The sequence below is a fragment of the Formica exsecta genome, unplaced genomic scaffold (assembly GCF_003651465.1).
Source record: "Formica exsecta isolate Colony F162 unplaced genomic scaffold, ASM365146v1 scaffold120, whole genome shotgun sequence".
Classification (NCBI taxonomy): Eukaryota; Metazoa; Arthropoda; class Insecta; order Hymenoptera; family Formicidae; genus Formica; species Formica exsecta.
The window spans coordinates 4,120,035-4,144,142 of record NW_021848537.1 but is presented as its reverse complement, the minus strand read 5'-3'; the positions used below and the strand labels follow the sequence as shown (position 1 = coordinate 4,144,142).

Below are 24,108 nucleotides of genomic sequence, written 5' to 3'. Positions count from 1 at the left end.
TATATATATATATGCAAGATATAAGTGATAATCGAAGCTATCGGCAAAATAATGTAAACAAACGAAATTGTTGGCAACTGGAATTATAAGCAAACGAAGCCTTCTCGAATAAGTCTTTTGCTTGCTCTGTGAATCATTTTTAGAGATATCATTTTCTTCGTCATTTGCATTATTAAATAAACTTTCTCTAATGCTCCCTTTTTCTTCTCTTTCGCATACGCATATCCTCATAGCGATCCAGCAAGAACAACATTAATTATACGCACCTTGCATCGCTATAGATGTTCTCCCTTCTGTTTTTTTTGTATATAATCTCGTCCCAAGGAACGTAATTCAAGATACTTCTATTATCAACCCTAAAAAATACAGAAAATCATGCAATTTATAATATTTATATATAATTTATTATTATATAAAGATATATATGTTTGAAAAAGCTAAGAATATACAATATTGACAATACATCCATACAAAATATATTTCAAAAATTAATCAATCTAATCCATTTTGAGATTCATGAATTTGATATTGCGCGCGCACACAAAGCACTTTTAGTCTTTAAAAATTTTAAATCAATAATTAATTTGTGAGTTAAAGATTTGCCCTGTGAAATCAAAATTTTTATTTTCATGAATTTTTGTGTACAGCCACTATAAAATTTTCGTGGTACAAACACTATAAAAAAGTTAGTTCGATATAAGATAAAATATTGACGATTTTAAGATTAAATCAGATTTTGCATGGCAAATTTTTATTTTAATTCACAAATTAATTATTAATTTTATATTTTAAAAGACTAAAAATATTTTGTGGATGTGTGTGCGCAATGTCAAAATCATGAATCTCGAAATGTTAATACATTTATTTAGATTTGTTAACTTTTGACATGCAGTTCCTCCTTAAATATTAACATAATTGCAATTATATGAAAATCGCGCTTCTATATGTTATCTTATCTTTTGCTGGAAATTAATCAGCAGTTTAAGAATAGAATAATAAATTGGTAATAGATTAACGCTTAATTCTGCAATATATTCGAACTTGATATCTCGTAGTAGAAGTATCGTGATAACGGAGATGATATTTACCGAAATACTGATGCTTTCTCATAAGCAGAATTGGTATAACCATACCAAATTGGTATACCATATCTGTATCAAAGACATTTTGATAATTCGCAAATAATATTAAAATAAACGAGATTGAAATAAACAGCAATATCAATCTTCTTAAGAAGACTGTTATATAAAAAAAACTGATATTTAGATGTCAATATATATCCTATTTGTAACAATATAACAAATTTGAGATATGATTATATCAATCGGTCTAGTAATACCATAAATTTCAGAAAAAAAAACGCGAATGAAATGCATACGAATCCTCCTACGCTTTTAACGATTTTGAGATGCTTGCATCGGGATTATCGATGCGCAAGCACGATGTGGAGTTGGTTGACTCGATGGTACATGTATTATCGACTCGCAGAAACGCGCGTGCGCCGCCAGTCTTATATATTCCTCTACTATATATATATATATACATTTATGTATTCATACATGATCTCATTTACATTACTACTTTCTTGTATATCCATCTCAGAAACCGTAAAACCAAAACAGAGACAAAAAGAGAGAGAGAGAGAAAGTTCCCAACCATCACACACATTCACAAATAAATTCTTAAAAAATTAGTCTGAACATTTCAAAACACATTTTTCATTTTTTAATAATATGAAATCTTAACAGAGAAATATGTGCAAATTCCAAATACTTTTTATGTGAATAAACAGCTAATCACACTAGAAGAGAAATGTCAATATTAAAATATATATGAATACTAATAATATTATTAATGCAAACTCAAGAGATGACTTCTTAGCCATGTTTTAACAAAAGTTTATTGACAATATGTAGAAGAGGGGCACTTAACAATAATTGAGATCATCTCCATATATTATACGAAATCTCAATAGTACACAATGAATTTCATGTTTGGATTTACTTTGTAAAGAATATTTGTTTATCAATTTATTTCTCATAAAATAATTCAATTTATTTATTCTTTAACTATGTATCTAAAGGTCTCTTTAAACGATCTACAAACGATCTACTCGCGATAAAATTTAAGAATTCTATATATAATTTTATGCGTCACATATTTTAATATATACATGTGTATCTTGATATATATTTTGATGTATTTTACATGTTTAAATGTTTTTTATAGTATACAACACATAAAATTTATAAATAGAATACCCTTTTGAATTTTATCACATATTCTAGATATAAAGAGACTTTAAGATTGACATGATGAATGATTCTCAAATATGGTTTAATAATTTTTAATATATATATAATATACTTTCTTTTTGTTATAAAAATAATATTGTCTAAATAGAATGATAAGACTAATTCAAAGCTTGCAAATTATTTTGTAAATTGATAGTATACAAGAAAAATATTCTTGCATTAAAAATACAGTATTTATATACTTTATAAAACTTTTTCAAAATATTCTGCAAATGATAGAAACAATTATTTTTCGAAATTGCGAGTACAAAAAATGCATCAACATTTCACAATCATGTATCAAGAGTTTACCTTTATCGTCTATGATATTTCATGTCTTTAACTTGATATCTCACACACGATCTTTCCACTTGCATGCATGATTATGGAAAATCAATTACTTCTACATGAGAAGCCTCCTGTGTGCTTTTCTCTCAACTTGAAGGAAAAAGAAATATTAGAAAAAAATTAAATAAATAAATAACAAAGATTTTATGTCTTCAAATAGATCAAAAATGAAAAGATGAGTAACACTGTAAAATTACAAACTGTCAACTGTTACAATAAATATAGAATCAAAATATACTATTATACATAATTACAAAGAATTAGAAATAAATTCTGCCATGCATTTTATAGCATTATAAAACTGTAACATGAAAAATTGCTTTATGTTTCATAGACTAAAAATTACTTTCTTCAGAGGAAAATGAATTAAATTGGTAAATCATAAAACTAGAATGCGTATTAACTTAATATGTAAAACAAGATTTTAGAAGCTAAATTTTCAAGTAATTGAAAATAATTGATAAACAAAGCTCAATGTAAATTTCACATATATTCTATAAGGTATATTATATATATTACATATATTCTATAAAGAGAGAGAGAGAGAGGTTTCTATTAATTATAAAACAATTATATATAATCGCTTGTATATTGAACACAATGTATATTGTTATCAAGATGTTAAAAATATTTGCAGATTTCAATGATTTAGCTCTTCTAGAAGTTTTGTGAAAGTATTGAGATTGTAAAAAGAAATAATAAATTATTATTATTATTTAACGTCTTCATCTTCTCATTTTTGCAAATATACTCACAATAAATAAATACACTATTTACCTGTTAAATTTTGGTCCACAGCTATATACATAAAATAAGAGATTCTTTTAATCCCATCTTCATTAATATATTTGTCAACTCGTATAACTGTACAAAGATCACAGTGATTTTCTTGAAAGCAGGAATACACATACCTCATACATATATATATATCTATCTCTCTCTATTTTTATAGATAAAATGCAAAAAAAATATCGACTTTTGAAAAAATAATCTTTTTTTCTTTTGCTTTAAATACGATGCGAGAATCTCTGATCGTCAAGTGAACTTCTTTTCTTTCGTGTTTCTCGTATATCTAAAATTAAATCGGGAATCTATCGCACATAGGCACATACAACACTCCTCCATGACCAACGTCACGTAACCCAAAAATTACGGGGCGCGTCGTTGCAACGGGGGGGGTTATACCACCCGACATTTTATCCGACACTTACCATATTCAGAGTTCAGAGATGGTAATCCGAATCCACACACACACACACACACATGCACACAAACACACATACACAGGCATATTTAAATTAACACACAAAAGAAAAAGATAGAAATTAGCGCAAAAAGCACTGACCCACTTTCCATATGCAATTGCAGAAAGAAGATATATCATCAGGCAAATATATTCACTTAAATAAAATAGAATAAAAACAAATAATGGCAACTACCGAACAGTAACTCCCGAGTAGTTTTCAAGACGAACCGATGATACTGATGCACCGCGACCCGGTTAGCAAACCGAGCAACAATTCCCGCAAACGAAGAGGTATAATAGCTTGTTGATTTGCCACACGCCGGCAGCACCGAGCTCCTATTTCCACTGTGAGAACTCTATAACCACAGTATAAGCATAGAATATAAGTATACATAGAGGTGACACTTGATTGTTCTTGAAAGATCAAGTTTCTAGTGCGCATGCGTCGATTGTCCGACTGAACATATGGCCACTGCGCCTGTCGTCTTTTTGACAGGACGCGTCCTGTGTGAAACAGCCTTAACACGGTGACGCGTCCCGTGTGCAATAGCCCTTTCGCCACGAAGAACGCGAATAATATTTTGTATACTTTTTCATATTTTCCTTCGAAGAAATTGTATTTCTCCATGTGAGAAACTTTTTCTTTTTGATATATTATTTACTAATAATAAGTTGACTAGAAAAGTCGCTGAAGAACCGGATTTAGCAATCTGTCTAAAAAGGATTATAATAAATGAAATACGTCATCAATAATATCCGCATTTTTCATGTTTGACTTCGGAGAAATTATATTTCCTTGTGAAACCTTTTTTTGAGACATATTCATTATAATTATATAGATTGCTAAAAAAAAAAGGCAGATTTTGCAATTCAGGGGTTTTTAATTTTATAATAAATAAAATACATACTCGCGATTAAAACTGCACATTGTTTGAATAAATTTCATTTTGACTCTTTTTAAAAGAAAATCGCTTTTTAATGAGCTGCAGGCAATTTTATTGTAATTACGAATATCACGATTTTAATGCAATTTTTGCAGTATTTTAGTTATAATATTGAAAAATTAAAATCCGTAGTTTTTACGGCCGACTGATAGAGGACTTTATAATCTGTCCCCATGACAGCTCACTGTCAGTGCCAATAGAATCGAATAAGTGGCAAGTGGCATTATGCGTTTCTTGAAGAAGATGGCAATTTAATAAAGCAAAGGAAGAAATAATCTCTTATGCGAAAGGGAAGCAACGAAAACTCAGACTCTAGCGATAAAGATGTATGGGAATGCCTTGTGAACGCCGTGGTGAACAGGCGATGGATGAACGGACGTCGAGCGAAGAACGTGAGACAACCCTGCCAAGAAATGCCGATAATCTGTCAAACCGGATTTCGTCAACATCCACGTCTGAATCAACAAATAACGACGTGGCCAAGGAAAGACTGGCGATAGAGGAGCGACTGGCTGCCAAAATGTTTTCCTACGAAATTATCTGCTTTTTCCTCGCGATTACTTTTACCGCTATGGCAGCTCTACACAGCACGTGGGTTTTAGATTATGTGTTAAAAAAAATATGTACAAATTATATATTACTTATACTTACTGTGTACCCACGTATCGTATCATCACACTGTGATCGTATAAATGAAATGTATATCGAGCATTAGATACATAGATTAATAAGATCATATCTATTACGTATTTAAATATCCAACCTTTGACACGTGTGCCATTCACATGATATGATACAAGGATACACAGACAGCTTTCCAGCAAGAAACATGTATAGACATAATGTCACAATTAACTCGAATAGAAAAATTGATGAGACTTAAAACTTTTCTATTTGATAGCCAATTGTGATATTGTATATTTGTTTTTTTTGGTTGAAAGCTTGACCACAATAAGTCATTCCTGTATTTGTAGGTGGCTTAATTGTCTGCAAGTGTTTATTGCCATGAATATTTTTTGTAGACCTCCCAAAGTTTCCAAACCTCCTATAGCAAAGCCTTTCTTTGATAAGAATTCCGTAGTATTGGATTTCTATAAGGGTCATTTAGATGCGATGATCGAAAGGATAACGCAGGCCGATTTTAGTTTTGTTATGTATTACGCTCCTTGGGATGCAGAAAGCCAGGCTCTACGTAACGAGTTTGAAAGTGTTGCTCAGTTTTATCATCCACAGGTACAAGATTGACGATAGTATCTTATACATTTTCTTACATATTCATTAACACTTTCATTGTGTTCTTAGATATTCTTTGCAGCCATTAATTGTTGGCATCCTGATTCAGAATGCAGAGTGCAATATAATAAAATTCATGGTTATCCAGTGCTGATGCTATATCCAGCCAGAGAATCTGGTATCAATTACAGAGGAATTCGCACAGCACCATACATGATTAATTTCCTAGATGCACTTATGAATCCCATTGTCAGAATAACACACAAAGAACAACTAACAGAATTGTTGATTGCCAATGATGTAGGTGTAAATTAACGAAATAACAAGCTTATTTTCAGCTAATGTAAAATAGCTTATTGCAATATATATAATATTTCTAGTGACAGTGTATTATTTTGTTGATTATTTGGTAATTTATTAAAAATTTGCAGGCAGTGGTCATAGGATACTTTAATTTTACAAGGTTAGATAAAACTCCTGGATATCGAGAATTTTATAAGGCTGCAATACGATCACTAGAAAGAGATCCTAATAGAGAACTGGTATTTGCTATAGTAACTAGTGCATCATCTAGTAAATTACATTTTGGAGTCTATAAGTTTCCATCAGCAAATTTACTCATGTGGAATGAATCCTTAGTAAGTGTATAGTATTTATATATGTGAATGTTTCTATTCACTTAGCACGTAATACAGCAGTCTTAATTAAAACACTCAGAGTTATCCAGAAAACAATGAATGGACATCCGAGAATATCCTCAATTGGATTAGCAGTTCTATTCATCAACCATCCCTTTGGCTACAACCCCCGGGTGTCAAAGCGCTCACTTTTGCACCTTATCTACGTGAAGGACCAGTCTTATTTCTTTTCACACCACGGAATCCACTTCATACAGAAAATTACATTTACAATCTGGTGTGTTTTAAAATTATATTCCAAATATATATATATTTATTAACACAAAAGAAAATTACATTTGTATATGATCTGTATAATGATTTTTTAACTTTATTTACGAAAAATGTAGGGAAAATGAAGTACTAAAGGGAACACCTCCCATATATGTAATTAAGAAGTATATATAAATATTTCTTTATAAAGTGATAAATAATTATATCAAACAAATTATATCGAAATGTTCTTGTTTTTCAGATAAGAGAACTCGGCTTACAATATTATAACTGTGCAGATAATATGCTAGTAAAAGATATAATCACTCGTCTGGAAAATAAACGAAGTACAGCGATGATTCGTCATTTGTCTAGAAATCAAGAATGTGCCCATCTCCTGAACAAGACTAAAATCTATACAGAACAAGTAAAGGAATCTATTACTACCATATCAATTCAACAATGGATTAATAACAGCTGTTGTGCAAATGTGGCGATGAATAAGTGTTCTTTATGCAAAACAAAGGCGACAAATCTATTAGAAAAGGAGATCTACAGAGTTAAAAAATTTGGTGATGTTTGTAAAGATACTGATGTATTCACATCTCTTAGTATGATCGGACAATACGAGGAGCAAATAAACAATTATAACAAGAACTACATGGTAATGAGAGTACAGGAAAAGTCAAAATTAAAAAGGTAACATTAATTATATATATGAACACATATATTTTAGAAAATTATATATATTGTTTCATAATAACTTACTTAATAAATTCTATAAATAAACATGCACAGAAGATGTTTATGAATGATAAGATATGAAGATATTATTGTTGTTTTAAGGCTACATACAGATATGAAGTATAAAACATCGTTATTAAAGGAAGAAAATGATTCCCGATCTGCGAGCATTGTAAAGAGAAATTTTTTAAAAGAAAGTTGCAAAAGATGGTTGGCTGGAAATGATTATTATCCATCATTATTTCCGCAAGATTCTACAAAGAAATTTAATATCACCTTAAAAGAATTGGTTTGCAAAACCAACAAGACACTAGCTTTAATAGCTATTGATAGTTTGCATTATTCCCATTTTGCAGAACATCTTGGGATTGATATTTCAAAGCGAAGAAATAAAAGTACTGTTGTAATCTTGGATGCCGCAGTAAGCTTCAAGATGAGATAAAAAGACATTTTAATAATATATTTTAATATAATTAAACATGCTTGGAGCATCATAAATTTTTATTATTTAAAATTAGTCCATCGCTTTTTGAAATTTTCTTGTTTTTTTACAAATTGCATGTGTTATTTCTTTTGTAATATTTTTTATTTTTTATGTTGCAGCTAGAAAGTCAATACATCATGCATCATGATTTCAGCGAATACACTCTCATCAATTTCATAAACAATTATACACAAGGTTTGCTAGAACGAACATTACGTTCAAGCAATCCACAACACCATAGAGTGCAAAAATTACATAATGAGAAAAACCACAATAATATAGATTCTTATTCCAAAATTCGTATATCAGAATTAACAACAAAAACATTTTTGGACACTATTTTAGATCCATCTAAGGTCAGTTACGCAGTGCATTTATCATATAATTAGCAATGAGAACAATATAAAATATATAACAATATACAATAAATAATATCTATATTGACTTCAATCTTTAAATAATATAATTCAATAAAACATAACTTTAAAATATTTTAATATATATTAATACTTTAAAATATTGATATTACATATTGATGGATGGATTTCATTGCTAATTATCGCACTTTATGATAAATCAATTCATAATCGAATTTTTTTTATAGGATGTCGTTGTAATGTACTACTCTCCTTACTGTGGATTTTGTAGTGCTATATCATATGTATATTTAACAGTGGCGTATTACTTATCCAATATGGATCATCTAATCTTTGTAAAAATTGATGGGGACAATAACGATTTACCATGGGAATACAGCATGAATCGCTTTCCATCTATTTTATTTTTTCCTGCGAAGAGGTGCGTTAATTATGCATCAAGCAATTTTTAGTCATTAATTTCTTTGAATGTCATTTTTATTAACGTGCTTCAAAATGTGAATCTTGATCAAGACATGTCTTATTTATTCTATATTTTTTTTTCTTTTTAATCATCAAAAACGGTTTTTGTTCATACAAAGCACTTAGTATTATTTAAAAACAAATCTCAATATCTAATAATATTTATTTTTGACTAAAATTTTTTAGGAAGGAGGACAGCACTGTATTTCCCTTTTCTGTTCCTATTACTATCCCGAACTTGTTGAACTTTGTGCTAGCGAACTTAAACGGTGATTCCCACATCGAAGCTTTGATCAACATCTGTCAAGCGGGAACTGGCGAGGCGCCAGATAAATGTATTACTAGAATACGATGGCTGTGCTTAGATATTATCGAGCAACTTTTGCTAGATTACAGAAAGCTAAGACGGCATTTAAATTTTTTAGATAAAAAAGTTGCACGCAATAAACGTAAAATCATTCTTTTTAAATTAGAGCATATCAAAGATATTCATTTAATTTTGGGTTCTACCATTGATCTTGATAGAAAGAAAGATCGAAAGAAGGCGCAATTGATTAAGAGAAAGTTTCACAAATACTATAAAGTTATTAGATTGCTAGAAATTGATAACAAGATAGAAAGACGGCATTTTAAATCTAAGGATGCAATACCAACTGCTAAACGAGAATTGTTGAGAAGTGAATTGTGATATAGATTTCGCCTTACAAAAATCAAGATATGTCTATGCAATGATAAATATGTTAATTAATATATATCTATGTGACAACAGATATTAATATTTTGGGATATTCTCGATATTTCGGCAACTAGATCGATGTTAAATTATAAAGATAACATAGATTTTTTAACTTAATTATCATTTCTTATAAAATATAAAAGAGGAAAAAAATCATAAAAAAGCATGTATAAAGTCTTAGTAAAAATACAAGATTAAATATAAGAACATGTCAGCAAATATTTATTAATGAAGAAAATGCGAGCGACTTTAATTAAAAATCTTAGCATATACTCCATTAAATGTAAAATATATATAGGAATTTTGAAAGTGCAAAACTATTGATAACTATCATACAAACGTTTTCCAGATACATAAAATTTATACATATATGCAGAGAGCTTTAAACACATGTCTAATATATTTCCCAACTCTAGTCACATCAAAGTTCTAAAAAAATTTATAGTCTAAGCTCAGAGTACTCTTTTATTTAAATTAGTTTGATTGATCGATTATAATAAAAATATTGAATAAGATATTTTGAATGTGCTATCAAAAAATATTTTTGTGCACGTGATGTACATTATGCGTTACCCACTGAAAACATTCGTGGACGTTGGCTACGTAGTTCAATGTTTACGTTTCTATGTCCACAGAGGGCGTATCATTTTGAGAGATCACCTGATAAGCCTGAAACCGGACCGTGATGTCGCTTAGGTTTCTCTTTGTATATTTTATGAATTGAAAGAATAATAAATAATTCACAATTCCATTTCCAATTCCACAGTTCAAATTGATAAATAAAAACAAAACATCTCTCTCTTTTGGAAGTTGCGTATCACTTTTATTGCTAAATATCTAATGAGAAATGTAAATAGAGAGACAGAAATCCAACCAAAAATATAACTGTCTTTCTGATCCCGATTTTCTATAGGATATAGAGAAAGTTCTCTCACTTAATATACTATAGAGCTCGGAGTGTTTATTACTGTTTATTATTCAATATGAATTTACTTGTGGTAACTACTTTAAGTTGCATTTTGGATAATATTGCCCCCTTTTTGATCAAATTTGTGAGTATTTTTGAAATCCACATATTTCATTTTTGGAATCTATCTATCTATATGAATCTAGATTTTTATAATCTATATGTAAATCTAGATTTTTATTATTAAAAATTTATAAACAAGAAACCATCAATAAATCTAATAAATTACCTTTCATACATGAATTCTTGAAAGATTTACATTAAAATTTACAAAAATTTTTGTATTTATTTTTATAAATCTAGATATTTTAGTTATGTATTTGGCTGTAATTATAAAGCTGCTCTATATTTCATAGTTCAAAGTTCTATTATGTAAAATATAGATTTTTCCACATATATTTGCGCAAAGGAGGTATGATATTGATTTGCGAAATGAGCTGAGCAATTTAAAAGAGGAAATGGCAGGACTTTCTATAATGAACGAGTTTGCCAAATACGTCAAACTCCAACGCAGATATAACCAATTGGAAAATATATTGAAAGAAAACAGTAAGTTTATTTCTTTCTCTTCTTCACTATATCAATATAGGGAATTATTTTTATAAGTCTACCTATAATTTTTATGAATTATTAGATTACAAGAATCAAATAATTTCTTATAAAAACAATCAGTTTCATAAATAAAATAGAAAACAGATATTGTTTGTAATCCGTAGGGGAACATTAGGGGAAATTAAAATATCTATCTATCTATAAAACAAAATATATTTTGTTATTATATTAAAAGCTATACACAAAATGCTATATATATTTCTATATTTGCGATATATTCTATATATATATTTTTTTTTGCAGTGGATCAACGACTGAGTTGGAGATTGAAACTGCAAATGTTGTTAACTTACAGTTTTCGTATACTGAATGTATGTAGATCACTTGCTTCCCTAAGGCTCTTGATCCTTCATTGTAATTTTATTAGATTATAGCATTAAAACTGAGAAATTGTACAAATTTTCCTATGTTGTGGCTTGGTATACTCAATAAAAATCTTTATTTAGTGGTGTGCATTAATTAATGTATAATATTAAAAAAAAAAAATTTGTACGATTTCTCATTTCTTAATAACTTTTATTCTTAACATTATAATCTAATACTCTTACAGTAAAAGATCAAAATCCTTATACCCCAAAAAACTATTTATTTGTTCATGGCTCTTATCAAGTTTTATAATGCTTTCAGGGAATATTAATCTTATCACTTGTGTATATGTATAAAAAAGAACCTGTAATTATTCTATCAGAAGGTGCATTATGGCCGATACAGGATTTCCTGAGCTGGCCATGTCAACATGAAAATGCTATTTCTCTGTTAGCTTGGATTATGATCATCCGATTAGGAGCATCTGCATGCAGAAAACTCCATGTGTGAAATATTTCGTGTAAGTAATTATTTGTATTTTGTTAAACATTTATTTTTATTATTCTATTATCAATATCACAATAAAAAACACTATTAAATGCCTTTGTTAAGAAATATTTTTTATGTTGTAAAATCTGATGAATAATAAAAAAAAATGAATGAATAAGAGAATTGAATAAGAGACAAGAAAATTTTTCTATATAAAAAATTTTTTGTTACAATAAACTTTACAGTTCTTATTGTTGTAAATTTAGTATAAATAATATATTTAGATAAAAGAAAATTATTATTTTTATCACGACTGTATTATGACCAAAACCAACTTAAGTTCGAGAAATTCCATCGCGAATCATCCTGTTTAATCGAGAGCCCCGACGGCACCCGTGGGAAAGATTGCACCAATCTTCTAATATATATCTTACGCTGACCAATATCTTGCAAGCGTCTAAAATTATCGCCTAATATTTCTTCCCCATTCGAAAGTATTCGGAATGTGTTCATCTGTAATAAATGGATTTTATATACGATGTCCCAAAATGGAAAAATACATTAAAGATATGCATAAGTTTCATTTTCAAGTTCTCTTTCATAATTTATAAACATATTGCAAATATATACAGATTTCACTAATTCAAAACTTAGATCATTTTGCAAAATATAAATGTTATCATAAAATAGTTAAGAATAAAGAGAAATTATGTCAATTAACAAAATTCTAAATTTTTAAGATTGTTAATATGTTTTTAAAAACACAGAAAGTTATGCATATCTTTAATAAAATGCAATTAAAGTGTATAGTATAAATAATATACTTGACGAAAAGATATTGGGACTGGAGTGGCAAAGATTATCCAGGTGACTGCTTCACTGCAAGGCGGAGTGGTGAGAGATCCTTTATATATATAATAGATATCAGTATTCAATGGTATCAGGGATGCTAGAGTTATAGATATGTTAACTGATAGTTCTAAGTGTGCCCATTGCACGTCTGGTAGCTTGCTTACAAGAGATTGAAGAAGTTCGTTCTGTTCATCTTGCAACTGAAAATATATGATTACATCTAATTATAGATTTTTTCCGGTTCGATAAATCTCTGAGAATAATTTTTGAGAGAGATTTTTATATGGAGATTATATAGACATCAAGTTTTTAAACATAAATTTTTTAAGAAAGTATAAATATACTTTATTATACAGAAGATAATATTTTGCAAACTTTTTATTATTATAAAGTACATTGTAAAGTTGTTCTTTTGAGGCTTGTTATAAATCTCTCACCTGAAAGAAAACAGCTATTACGACCACACCATCTTCATGCTGCAATGCATGTGAAAAATTCGAGTATGCCATATTACGATGCACAATATGCATTTCCATTGGATATCTACACATATTAATGTTTAATTGCTCTTTTTTTTTTAAGAATCTTACAACCGGGAGTTGCTGCATTTTTATAAATAAATATGACTAGTATACCTTATACCATTTAACAGATGTTCAGCTCCCCTATTATTTTTTGTGCCCCAATGAAAGTGCAGTTGCTCCATTTCATATTGCTGATTTTGCTTAAATATAGCACCGAATATATATGGTAATCTCCCATATGTTACGTTCTTATTCATAGCAAGCTTAACTTAAAAAAGAAAGGATTTACTTTTAGAAAACTATAATTTTAAAACTTTACGAGTCGAGAATACTTACTAGTTTGTCCATTGTTTGCAAATATTTGTGGCATTGGAAGAAAGTCATGATAACCGATCATTTCAAGTGCTGGAAGTGGTAAAGGAATTGCTTTGGATGTGGATATAGCTATTGGTGATTGCAGCTTTCCTGCGCACAATTTGTATTTTTGCGGCCATAAATGTTGTCCTAAAATGATAATCATTAATATTGTTTTTATCGGTATTCGTCGGTCAATCATTATTTGACGAGTAATCAATTTTATAAATCTCTGATTATTCATCAATCTATACTTATAATTTGCAACTCTTTGTAAGAAGGTGTAATTTTTTATGTATGAAACGCTGTTTGTATTCATAATAGCCTTATGTTTTCTTATTTCAGAATTGATTTTATCTTTTCTAAAGTGAGAAAAAAGAAAAGAAAAAGTTTTTTTATAATTTTTTTGTATGACATTAAGCTTGGAATAATTTGCAAGATAATGAAGATCAAACATACCTTTTTTACTGTATCCGAAACCATTGATATTCGGTATAACGACGAAAGTGAGCAATGTTATTATAACTTGTAGGATATACATTCCTGAATTCTTTGTATAGAAAATATAATTTCAATATTTGTGATATACAATAATTTATAATTCATAAATTAAAGTTTGCATCTTGTCAAATAACAGCTTTTTAATTAATTGTCTACTTTTGTTATTTTATGAGTGTCTTTAATACCTTTTTACAATCTTATCACGTTAAATTTTGTTCTGAATATAAATATATACTTTGATATATATTTGATAATTTGAGACGAGTAAGGAACGACGAGGAAGGAATAACATAGAAGGGATCACATAGATAACTGAAAAAAACTTGTTGGTGCTGCATAGGATCTTGAGAATGAATATCTATTAAATATGCAATGGTGCATATCATTATCAGCTGCATATGTGATCTTTTGAATTACAGATGCGACTTATAATACAAAAATAGCAAGATGTCTCTTTTGTTACATAAGAAGCTAAAATGGGACATTTCATTGTTTTCTTTTGGAAAGAAGATAATAACAGAATTAATAACAGAAATATAATAAAATTGAGATATATATATATATATATATAGAGAGAGAGAAAATTGAGGAAAAAGCATGCTTTAAGATCATAGTTATATTTTTAAATTTACGTTGTTACAAAATATACATTACAATATCCTCGCGATATAAATATCTACAGTAAATACCTGAGTCTTGCCTTTTATTGTAAAATTCAAAATATACATATCACAGTCGGACATTTACAATCAGATGTGAGTAACTAATATTACTAAATATGTAACACAGATTCATGTGATGTACAAATAAGATTATGTGCAATTCGTAATATTCTTTGTAAAACTTTGGTTACAAATTCAGTATGAAAAGAGAGAAAATTCAATTAAAAATATTTACAGGTAATAATATTGCAGTCCTTGTAGCACCATTGATAAACCTATCAATAATCTCTTATCATCAATTATTTTTCTACATTTCATAGCATTCCAAAATATCCCTGCAATTTCTTTAATTAAATCAATGCTAAATTCAATACAAAAAATCTAAATTGTATACAAGCGCAAGAACATACTCATATGGCCTTGAATAAAGCCTTCTTAAAAAGTATATATATGTATATGTAATATTCTTTAAATTTTACTTTTAATTATATAACTGAATTAAATAAATTAATATCTGGAAGAAAGACATATCTTTTCCTGTGCTATCTTATTGCTTCATATTTGCCATTTGCTCACACATGCATAATATGAAAATATTATTATGCATATAATCAAAACGACATTTTCATTTTGTATGTATCATTGAAATAGATGATTAAGTAAACATGATAAAAATAAAAAATTTGTTTTTGATATACTAAAAATAGAGAGGTTTGATTATATACAAGACAAAAATAGTTGAAATCTCTTCAACTAAACAAAAGAAACCAATAAGAGATTTAATTTTTATGTACTATTTAAGCTTCCTCCATATTATTTTGCATAGCACGAGAGTTGCTTGTAGTAGTTACTTGTAGAGGTATTGAGAATAACTCTTCCCAGGAAGGCTGTATAGAACTGATTACAGCTTCAACAGCACTAAGAGAAACAAATTCTAAGTTCCAACTCTCCTCGAGTCCCGCGATCTCGTCCAAGAAATTTAAAGTCAATGAATTATGGCAATGTTCCTAAAATTATATCATTAATGCATTATCAAATGGATAAATATACTGAATAATTTGTATGCTAGTTGCAAATTATTTTATATTGGGATATAAATTTACGCATTTTCACTTATAAAATTATTCTGAAATAAGATTGCATAAAAATAGAATTTCTTAATTAGAACCGTATAGAGCGCAACAGTTGAAAATTCTAATAGTTAGCATTTTTTTTTTCTAAAAAATAATAAATAGAAATTGTTGAAAATTACTGACTATTGCAATCAAATTACTCATAGTTTGCTCCCTAGCAATCACAGGCGTTTGATCACTGCCTGGTATAAGCCATTGAACATTGTCTTCCAGTATCATTAATATTGCATCCGTCAATATTAACCCAGATAGTTTGAGCTTTGTGATAACATTTTGATATTTTAAAACTGCAGAGGAAAATATTGCTAGTAGTCGTACGACGTCTCCGGTCTTATAGTTGGCAGTACTCGTTAATAAATCATGCATTAAAATGCTAAAATACTCTGGGACTGAAAATTCCACTTCGCAACTTGGAGGCAATTGCAGATCTGTAAACAGAAAACATCATAAGCACAACTTAGAAGTTATTGTTGTATATGTGATGTCCTAACTCTGAGATTTCTGCAGTTAATAGCTATATTTATCGTTGTTAGAACACATTTTATACCTGTGATGTAAAATAAAAAGTTTGATGTTCTCTGGAAATCTTGCAGAATACACAGCACTGTAATAGTGGAAAGCTCTTCACTGGTTTTACTAGGCTGTTGTAATTCAATCAAAATACCCTGCTTATATGGCAGCGATATAAAGGATCTTAATCTGTCTGTTGTCCAACTCATCTCTTTGTGAAGCCAACGCTGTGGATCCTCCCTGTCGTATTTTTTTTTTCTTTATTCATTATTTTTTTTAGGTTTTTCTATCTAAATTTTGTTTGTTTGTCATAATTTTCTTAGATTTTTCTATCATATATAGAGTAATCTACCTTAACAAGTAAAAAAATTGATTTTTCTTCTTTTATATATTTCATTGAAATATTCTATCTCTAAAATATCCACATAAAATTTTATGCTAAAATTCCAATAAAGATATTTTTTATAAAATTTTAAATAGAAAATTTATATTAAGCAGCACTTACCCTTCTGGCCCATCAATTCTAAGAATATAAACTTTAGATGTAGATAATACTAAGCATCCAGAAAATGTCTCTTGCATAGAATGCATCAAAATCTGTGCCTAAATATGAAAAACAAAAATATAATATCAATTATATGATTCTATTCTATTAAAATTTGGACTTAGGCTTGCTATATAATTAATAAAATTACAAATATTATATTAAGTTAAGCACCTTGAGAAGAAATACCACCTCTTCGTTCTCATGTTCAAATATATTTAAAATTATGTGCAGTTTGATTCTGTGATCTATACTACTAAAATCAGTATACGAATATTGCACATCGCTGCCGAAAAAGTTTGAAGCCTCTTCGCCTCTCAATATTTTATTGCTACCAATCTTGATACTTTGAAGTAAACCTGAGAACAATACACAAACACTATACAAATATTGATATTAAATATTATACCACAATATGAAAAATGATTCCAAAGGATTATGTGTGTGTGTGCGTGTTGACAAAAATCAAGTTAAAACTTAAACAGAAGAAAAACATTTGTCTTTACTAGATTATTTTACTCATATGATCAAATATATTTTTAATAATATTACACAATGGCATGGGATTATGGATTCATTGATTTTACCTCCCAACATTGATGTCAAGTTTGTTACGGGAGCAATGTCCTTTTCACTACTATAGGATTTTGCTATAGGATCGTTCGTTAATTTGGCCATTTTATTTTCATATGCCGTGCATATGCTATCTGTCAGGGAACCTGTAAATAAAACTGATTTTACAAATTATCATATTAAAATGAAAATGAAAATTATTTGTATGCCATATCTATGATGCAATTACATGAACAAGTTCCAAATTAATTCTTTATTATGATATAATTAATTCTTTATTCGTTTCTTTCACAAATAGATCAATTTAACTTTCATAAAAAAAAAGATTTAAATACGAGTCGTAATTATATTAATGAAATAATACACACTTTAATGACTTATAGTAATTATATATAATTATATATAATAGAAAATGTATGATAGAATACAAACCCGAAGAACTGCTTTCCGTCAAGCCTGCCATCACTGGCGTCGCATCTGGAATTGTTATTAAGGAAGGAGCAATCGCAGTACGTCTTTCCTCCTGTTTCCGACTCGGCGTGGCATTTGCCCTGTATCAATGAATATCACAATAAAATATTAGCTCTAACATGTAATGATGGCTTGTGATGACAAGTAGATAATAAGATGATGATATCTTAATAATCATTTCTTATTACGTTTGTGTAACAAGTGTATTGTACAGAACATTATCATAAACGTTAAGTATCATAAATACAACTATACTAACTTTAGCGTTTCATCTAAAACCTCGATGCTACTCTGACTCGGATTGCTGAGTATCTCTATGTCGCTCTCGTATTTCTTCGTCAGGGCATTTGTAGACGGCGTGGATTCCCTTGATCCTTCTAAACTTGTTGCTGAACCTGACAATGATAAATATTAATTCGGAAAAAAGATTAGTAATGTTTCGTCGTTGCGTCTTCTAGAAATTTAGAAAGAAAAAAGGATATATATGAATTAAAGAAATTTTAAATCAAAGATGTATAGTTTTTCTTTTAATAAGTTACGCATTATACACTTTTAAAAATAAAGATTAGAAATTAGGCGCTTGTAGCACCTAAGAGAAGAAAGTTAAAAACAGAGTAATATAAAAGAATAATACTGTATGTCCAAATTTTTTAATTAAAGAAATGGCTTTGGTTCAAACGCCGGACTTTTTTTTAAAAACTGTAGAATTGTTTTTAAACAAGAAGATGAGAAAGGAAAGACTCAATTTCCGGCGGCTGAATAATTCACAAAGAATATATACATGTAGAGAAAAAAAGAAGGTAGAAAAGAGAGAGGAGATGAAAAGAGGCAAAAGGAAAAAAAGAAAAAAGACAAGAGATAGAGAGGATCAGAGAAAGAAAGAAGAAAAAAAATGAGAAAAAATAGAGGGAGGAAATCAAATGGGAACGAGAGAAGGGGGAGACGGAAAAGCAGAAAATAAAAAGAGAGAGAAAAAGGAAGTAGAGAATGCTATAACATAATTATCGTGGCTGAAGCTTACAACAGATTTGAGCTTGGATATGAGAGTCGGAGTGTACCAGAGAAGTGGTGACGGATTTAGCTCCACCCTCCATTCCACCTGCACCGGTATTAGTATGTTATAATTCCCATTAAATGTAGTAAGATTCAAACGCGCGCGCTCGTACATGCGTTGGCCGTACATGTATATATCACACATATTAACATACACAATAAACTATCATTAGAACATTGCATTCGCAATCATTCGATTAACTAACGGGATTATCAAAATTGAAATATTTCATTCTTTTAGATAAAGTCAAGTTAATTATCAGGCCAATTTCAATATGATTAAATGCTTTGCACGAGTTATACAGTGTGATTCATAAATAAATTTCAAAATCAAAATATTAATTCGAGTTATGAGAATATATGCAATGTTTTCTTTAATGCAAAGGAAGAAAACGTCTTGCTTTATGAAACGCCCTGTATATATACTGTATATATATATTCAATATTATCAAACAAATTTCAGTGCAATATCGAGAACTATATAACCCGTACATATTTTCGTCAATTCACTCTTATAAATGCTACATGCTATAATCATAAAGAATCTCACCAATACTGGAGAATGATTCAGAATGTTGCAAGTTGATTCTTGCAGAATTCTCTGCTAGCTGATTCTTCGTAATCTGATTGTCCATACTAGATGAATTCTCTATTTCGATGACCAAACTGCTGTTACAAGTAGGGCACTTGAGTTGTTTCGTACCTAAAAGAAGCATGATTTTCATAATCATCTTCAAAACTGTACCGCTTCGTCGTAATACTAACCCGTCATCGATTTAACAAGCGTCACGTATTCCGCATCCTGCGAGAATTGCGTTGAGCATTTCATACATTTAAAAACCTGCAGCGATATTGGCCGCATTTCAATCTGCTCGTTGATGATTGCCACAATTTTCTGAAAATAGGATTGTTGTTTTGAGGAGAAAAAAGAATTGATAATCTTGAATTTCTTGTAATACATTAAATGTCCCATTCTGTATACACTGTAAATAATATTTACATGTTTCTCAGTACCTTTGCATCTTCCAATTCCGCGAAGTATCGCCTATTTTTTCTATCTTTTCTAGTAGTATCAAAAATAATATCGACCGTGGGTGGATCGCTCTTGCCTAAGACGCAAGATAGAATTGAACTCATCGACCAATGAAACTTTACTTTTCCAGTAATTGAGTCCCTTTCTTTGATATTTCTACAAAAGTTGCGAAAAAAAGATTCAATTTTATTATTCTAGAAAGGTGCATTTATTATAATTTTAAATTTTTCTTATAAATAATTAAAAATGCTGTAACCTAAGAATATAAGTACAATTCTGCTATAATTGTTGACATAGCAGAACAATGACACTTACTCGGGGGTTATCATTAAAAATATAGTCTCCATCTCACTATCATCTTTCCTTTTCTGAACAGTATATAAATCTCCAGCTTCTAAGACAAAAAAAGAAAAAGAAGAATTTAAGATCTATTCCGCCATTGACAATATTGTTTACATTGTTTATATTTCATGCAACTTGCACCTTCATTAGGATCATCTAAAGCCATAGAATGATCCATATGTATTTCCAGGGTATGCGTTTCGTCTAAGATTTCTTCATTCTGAAGAATGTCTTTGTCATCTTCCGTATATTTTGTAATTTCTTGTGATTCAGGCTCACTGACTTTTTCATTAAACATGGTATGAATTAGGTTATCATGAAGAGACGATGATGTATTGATGTCAGCCAAGGTCTTAAATATTTGTGAAGTTGGAAATTGCTCAAAACGAAGACCCATAATATCCTGAACGGAAGTCCCCGCATGACTGCTCAGCCAATTATTCTCACCAAATTTCTCTCGCAAATCTAAGATGCGCTTTTTCGTCTCCAAATGATCCATTGATGACTCTAGAAAAACGAATAAGTTAATATGTTCCAAAAAATATACGCTATTCTGTCATATACCATACCTTTTGGGTGTTACTCTATTAATTATTGTAATAATGTCTCAATCATTTATCATACGCGCACGCACACACATAATAGTTCGATTATATTATATTATTAAAATTATACATTTTATTACTATTGGATTAATAAAAATTAATAAAAATATATATCTTGGTACAATTACCCAAATGAGAAGAAGCAACCACATCGGGCAGTTTCTTAAATTCTCCCTTTTCTTGATCAATTTCATCGATAATCGCTTCTCTCATATTTGACTTTTTTTTACTTTTTGTTATGCTTTTTTCTGAATTCTCTGAAAATGATGTTATTCGCTGATTTGATCCGTTTTCATTGAATTCATATGTATCGACGCATGTGGACATTGAACTGGTCAGAGATATGGATTGATTCGCGCGTATCGTAAAAACTCGATTTTCCATTACAAACACCTTCTCCGACTTTGAAAGCGGTAGACGATCTAAAACAAACTATCAGAGTTTACTCAAACTCATGTCATATTATAATTAATAATTATAATATTGATACTGGTTGCGCATTTTATAATTTTCGATTTATTTATTATCATGCAAATACCTTGCTATCTGACAAACTCGGATGTAAATGTTTTATGGACAGTAACCGATGTTTTGGATGGTACGATAAAGGATTTCCTTCCAAAGATAGCCACAATAAAGTAGGCATTTTTTGGAGTGGCCAAAGGACCAAATGTTCCATTAAACAATTAAATGATAAGTCTAATTCTGTCAAACATTCTAAACCTTGAAGACCTGTTATACAAATTGATGATAACAAGAATAGATAATTCATTAAATTTATAGATAATAATATTTTTAAGTAATATAATATCATTATTGCAATAATAACTAACCATTAAGATTGTCAATGTAGTTATTCTTCAATACTAATATTTGTAATGAATGTAACGCTGCCTTATTGAATACAGGTACTTCTTCCAGTTTATTATAGCCCAGATTGACATATTTCAAATCTGATAAGCAAGATATCTCCTTTGCACTAGTTATCATATTATGATTTAAGTCCAATATCTGAAGCAAGGGAGCCAATTCTAATGATTTATCCAAGCATTCAAGAGCATTATGAGGCAATATTAAATGTCTCAAGGATGCCCACACAAACCCAATGCCAGCATCACCTCCACATGCAGCTATAGTAGAGAATATAGAAGTAGAATATCAGATAATATATATATTAGTGACAAGAGCATCTCAGCTTGTTAAAGTTGATTATGTATCTTTCCAAAATTAATCTATTTATTATAACTAATATACTGATTTGTTTCATGGAACCAAATATTGTCTATTGTTACTTGATTTTTTTAAATTCTATTTCATATACTTGACAAACCTAGTAATTGATAGATTGTAGATACTCCTTTTTGACCAGCACACACAATGCTTTCCAACTGGCCCCTGACATTTTGTAAACCTTTCAATAATTCAATGGATACCTTTCTTAGCTCCAAATATTTTAGATGTCTAAACTTGGAGATGTCAATGATAATTTTGTCATCATCAGAAGAACAATGTGTCACTTTCAAACTTATAGTTTTCTGCACAAAATCATGTAAAAATTTTATATCACGAAATATGTCTACTTTGGAACTATTGCACACTTGAAATGAAGAATCTAGATCTTCGGATTCTAATACAATCAGCAAGAACGCTTCATTGAGACTATGCAGTAATTTTGTTGATAGTGAAAGCTTGCTCGAGGCACTCAAGATCTTGTCGCCATTCTGGCGAAGAAGTTTCACCAATTCTATTATCTCCTGCATATTGATTATATCCTGCGAGTGGCTTGACATTGTATTGTTTTCATTCATTATTATTAAATAGACCCTTTATACTGCGTTATTTAATCGTTGCATTCACATAAGAGAATATATACTTTCCTAATAATATTTTATGTTAACCTGAAATGGAAATAATATATCAAATTGCTATAAAACATTGATTGGTTTTGATATCTAATATATAAATATGAAAAAAAAAACTTGAGGACTTGGAGTTTAAGAAAAGATTTAGGAAAATGTCTAGTTTTCAACTCTGTACTTAGATTTTGATAAAAATTACTTATTAAAACAAAAACAAATATTTAAGTCATAGTTACGTTTCAATTATAGTTACAGATGCAATGACACATCTAGAACTATGTAATTGATTATAACTATTTTATATATATAAATTAAATTATATATATATATATATTTTTTTAAGTATGTAATATATATATATGCTTATATCATTTTATTCCATCAATATATGACAGGTTTCCTAGCCTTAAAAATTACATCTTTAACACCCTTTATTATTCTTTCTATCTATCTATCCTTATATCAAGAAATGTTTATTTATCAAACCTTAGGTTATCAATCCAAAAAAGCATCGAAAAAGTGTATCTTTGTCAAAATCTAAGTGGAGCGGATAAAATTGAACATTTATCATAATACATAAATAAAATTTAAAAAAAGTTATAACCAGCTTAACAATAATAATTAAATATATATTGTATTCTCATACATACCGTGTTATAATCAAAAATTTCTAATAAAATATAATTGTCGATGTAACAATATAATAATCTATAAATATTTATATTTTTCTCTTCTTTTCTTTGTTGCAACTAGGTTCTTGTTCAAGATTGAAGTTAGTAATTAAATGAAGTTGGTAATATTAGAAAATTTCCTAGCCACAAAATCGCCACAATTGAAAAGACAAATCACTAAACTATAGTAATAACTGATATTACTATGCAAGACGCAAAACTAGATGATGCGGCAACGGACGGGGCCATAATATATAATAGATATGCTTACATATCTATATATCTAGTC

General features: G+C 29.3%; 5 protein-coding genes across 22 annotated transcripts in view; 2 read left to right on the top strand and 3 right to left on the bottom strand.

Annotated features, from left to right (window-relative positions):
* LOC115242486 (ADP-ribosylation factor-like protein 4C) overlaps positions 1 to 4,254 on the bottom strand; it is a 9,190-nt gene extending 4,936 nt beyond the window's left edge. For 2 of the 9 annotated variants that reach the window (XR_003885060.1, XR_003885059.1), the window contains exons 1-2: positions 3,988 to 4,245; positions 267 to 356 (exon numbers count right to left, since the gene is read on the bottom strand). The gene's annotated coding sequence lies outside the window, so the exon portion shown is untranslated. Of the gene's footprint in view, positions 1 to 266; positions 357 to 2,606; positions 2,733 to 3,419; positions 3,813 to 3,853; positions 3,877 to 3,987 lie in introns of those variants that run through there. The other 7 variants (XM_029818808.1, XM_029818834.1, XM_029818799.1 and 4 more) reach the window with 7 other exon arrangements.
* Positions 4,255 to 4,409: 155 nt separating this feature from the next.
* Positions 4,410 to 10,558, top strand: LOC115241676 (thioredoxin domain-containing protein 11). 3 transcript variants are annotated; one of them, XM_029817559.1, is made up of 11 exons: positions 4,410 to 4,516; positions 5,013 to 5,423; positions 5,855 to 6,065; positions 6,135 to 6,365; positions 6,497 to 6,703; positions 6,783 to 6,980; positions 7,218 to 7,654; positions 7,802 to 8,120; positions 8,303 to 8,539; positions 8,788 to 8,981; positions 9,209 to 10,558. In XM_029817559.1, the coding sequence occupies exons 2-11, from the start codon at positions 5,161 to 5,163 to the stop codon at positions 9,708 to 9,710; spliced, it is 2,799 nt and encodes a 932-aa protein (XP_029673419.1). In that variant the 5' UTR covers positions 4,410 to 4,516; positions 5,013 to 5,160; the 3' UTR covers positions 9,711 to 10,558. The 3 variants fall into 3 exon arrangements, with proteins under 3 accessions (XP_029673419.1, XP_029673425.1, XP_029673412.1); XM_029817565.1 differs by having other exon boundaries at positions 4,442 to 4,471; XM_029817552.1 differs by lacking the exon at positions 4,410 to 4,516 and having other exon boundaries at positions 4,913 to 5,423.
* Positions 10,422 to 14,340, top strand: LOC115241702 (tail-anchored protein insertion receptor WRB-like). Of its 4 annotated transcripts, XR_003884953.1 has the most exons (6): positions 10,422 to 10,810; positions 11,109 to 11,274; positions 11,581 to 11,648; positions 11,965 to 12,163; positions 12,968 to 13,026; positions 14,208 to 14,260. XR_003884953.1 is itself a non-coding variant. In XM_029817614.1 (5 exons), exons 1-4 carry the CDS (start codon positions 10,742 to 10,744, stop codon positions 12,151 to 12,153), a joined length of 492 nt encoding a protein of 163 aa, XP_029673474.1. In that variant the 5' UTR covers positions 10,422 to 10,741; the 3' UTR covers positions 12,154 to 12,163; positions 14,208 to 14,340. The 4 variants fall into 4 exon arrangements, 3 of the variants coding, with proteins under 3 accessions (XP_029673474.1, XP_029673480.1, XP_029673459.1); XM_029817614.1 differs by lacking the exon at positions 12,968 to 13,026 and having other exon boundaries at positions 14,208 to 14,340; XM_029817620.1 differs by lacking the exon at positions 14,208 to 14,260 and having other exon boundaries at positions 12,968 to 13,095.
* Positions 12,250 to 14,423, bottom strand: LOC115241692 (carbonic anhydrase 9-like). 2 transcript variants are annotated; one of them, XM_029817586.1, is made up of 6 exons: positions 14,322 to 14,423; positions 13,845 to 14,012; positions 13,620 to 13,776; positions 13,422 to 13,527; positions 12,957 to 13,184; positions 12,250 to 12,645 (listed from the first exon to the last, which is right to left on the bottom strand). In XM_029817586.1, the coding sequence occupies exons 1-6, from the start codon at positions 14,401 to 14,403 to the stop codon at positions 12,451 to 12,453; spliced, it is 936 nt and encodes a 311-aa protein (XP_029673446.1). In that variant the 5' UTR covers positions 14,404 to 14,423; the 3' UTR covers positions 12,250 to 12,450. The 2 variants fall into 2 exon arrangements, with proteins under 2 accessions (XP_029673446.1, XP_029673437.1); XM_029817577.1 differs by lacking the exon at positions 14,322 to 14,423 and having other exon boundaries at positions 13,845 to 14,200.
* Positions 14,424 to 14,969: 546 nt separating this feature from the next.
* Positions 14,970 to 23,926, bottom strand: LOC115241657 (serine/threonine-protein kinase 11-interacting protein). 4 transcript variants are annotated; one of them, XM_029817519.1, is made up of 19 exons: positions 23,799 to 23,926; positions 22,620 to 23,187; positions 22,123 to 22,419; positions 21,828 to 22,021; positions 21,418 to 21,721; positions 20,826 to 21,191; positions 20,658 to 20,736; positions 20,324 to 20,498; positions 20,075 to 20,204; positions 19,860 to 20,012; positions 19,278 to 19,355; positions 18,516 to 18,651; positions 18,218 to 18,336; positions 17,800 to 17,931; positions 17,387 to 17,571; positions 17,174 to 17,271; positions 16,706 to 16,908; positions 16,282 to 16,586; positions 14,970 to 16,032 (listed from the first exon to the last, which is right to left on the bottom strand). In XM_029817519.1, the coding sequence occupies exons 2-19, from the start codon at positions 23,095 to 23,097 to the stop codon at positions 15,823 to 15,825; spliced, it is 3,642 nt and encodes a 1,213-aa protein (XP_029673379.1). In that variant the 5' UTR covers positions 23,098 to 23,187; positions 23,799 to 23,926; the 3' UTR covers positions 14,970 to 15,822. The 4 variants fall into 4 exon arrangements, with proteins under 4 accessions (XP_029673379.1, XP_029673389.1, XP_029673400.1 ...); XM_029817535.1 differs by having other exon boundaries at positions 15,876 to 16,032; positions 16,299 to 16,586; XM_029817529.1 differs by lacking the exon at positions 19,278 to 19,355.
* Positions 23,927 to 24,108: the final 182 nt, after the last annotated feature.

Excerpts from the sequence above, each read along its gene's own strand:
- LOC115241657 (XM_029817519.1), bottom strand. The coding sequence starts at position 23,097 with ATGAATGAAAACAATACAATGTCAAGCCACTCGCAGGATATAATCAAT. Across the intron at positions 17,272-17,386 it reads AGGTGGTATTTCTTCTCAAG|GCACAGATTTTGATGCATTC; the intron begins GTGCTTAACTTA and ends TTTCATATTTAG. Across the intron at positions 16,587-16,705 it reads CTTTTTATTTTACATCACAG|ATCTGCAATTGCCTCCAAGT; the intron begins GTATAAAATGTG and ends TTCTGTTTACAG.
- LOC115241702 (XM_029817614.1), top strand. The coding sequence starts at position 10,742 with ATGAATTTACTTGTGGTAACTACTTTAAGTTGCATTTTGGATAATATT. Across the intron at positions 10,811-11,108 it reads CCCCCTTTTTGATCAAATTT|ATTTTTCCACATATATTTGC; the intron begins GTGAGTATTTTT and ends TGTAAAATATAG. Across the intron at positions 11,649-11,964 it reads ACAGTTTTCGTATACTGAAT|GGAATATTAATCTTATCACT; the intron begins GTATGTAGATCA and ends TAATGCTTTCAG.
- LOC115241692 (XM_029817577.1), bottom strand. The coding sequence starts at position 14,181 with ATGAATACAAACAGCGTTTCATACATAAAAAATTACACCTTCTTACAA. Across the intron at positions 13,528-13,619 it reads CATCTGTTAAATGGTATAAG|ATATCCAATGGAAATGCATA; the intron begins GTATACTAGTCA and ends TAATATGTGTAG. Across the intron at positions 13,185-13,421 it reads TAATAGCTGTTTTCTTTCAG|TTGCAAGATGAACAGAACGA; the intron begins GTGAGAGATTTA and ends ATATATTTTCAG.
- LOC115241676 (XM_029817559.1), top strand. The coding sequence starts at position 5,161 with ATGGGAATGCCTTGTGAACGCCGTGGTGAACAGGCGATGGATGAACGG. Across the intron at positions 6,366-6,496 it reads AATTGTTGATTGCCAATGAT|GCAGTGGTCATAGGATACTT; the intron begins GTAGGTGTAAAT and ends AAAAATTTGCAG. Across the intron at positions 8,982-9,208 it reads TTATTTTTTCCTGCGAAGAG|GAAGGAGGACAGCACTGTAT; the intron begins GTGCGTTAATTA and ends AAAATTTTTTAG.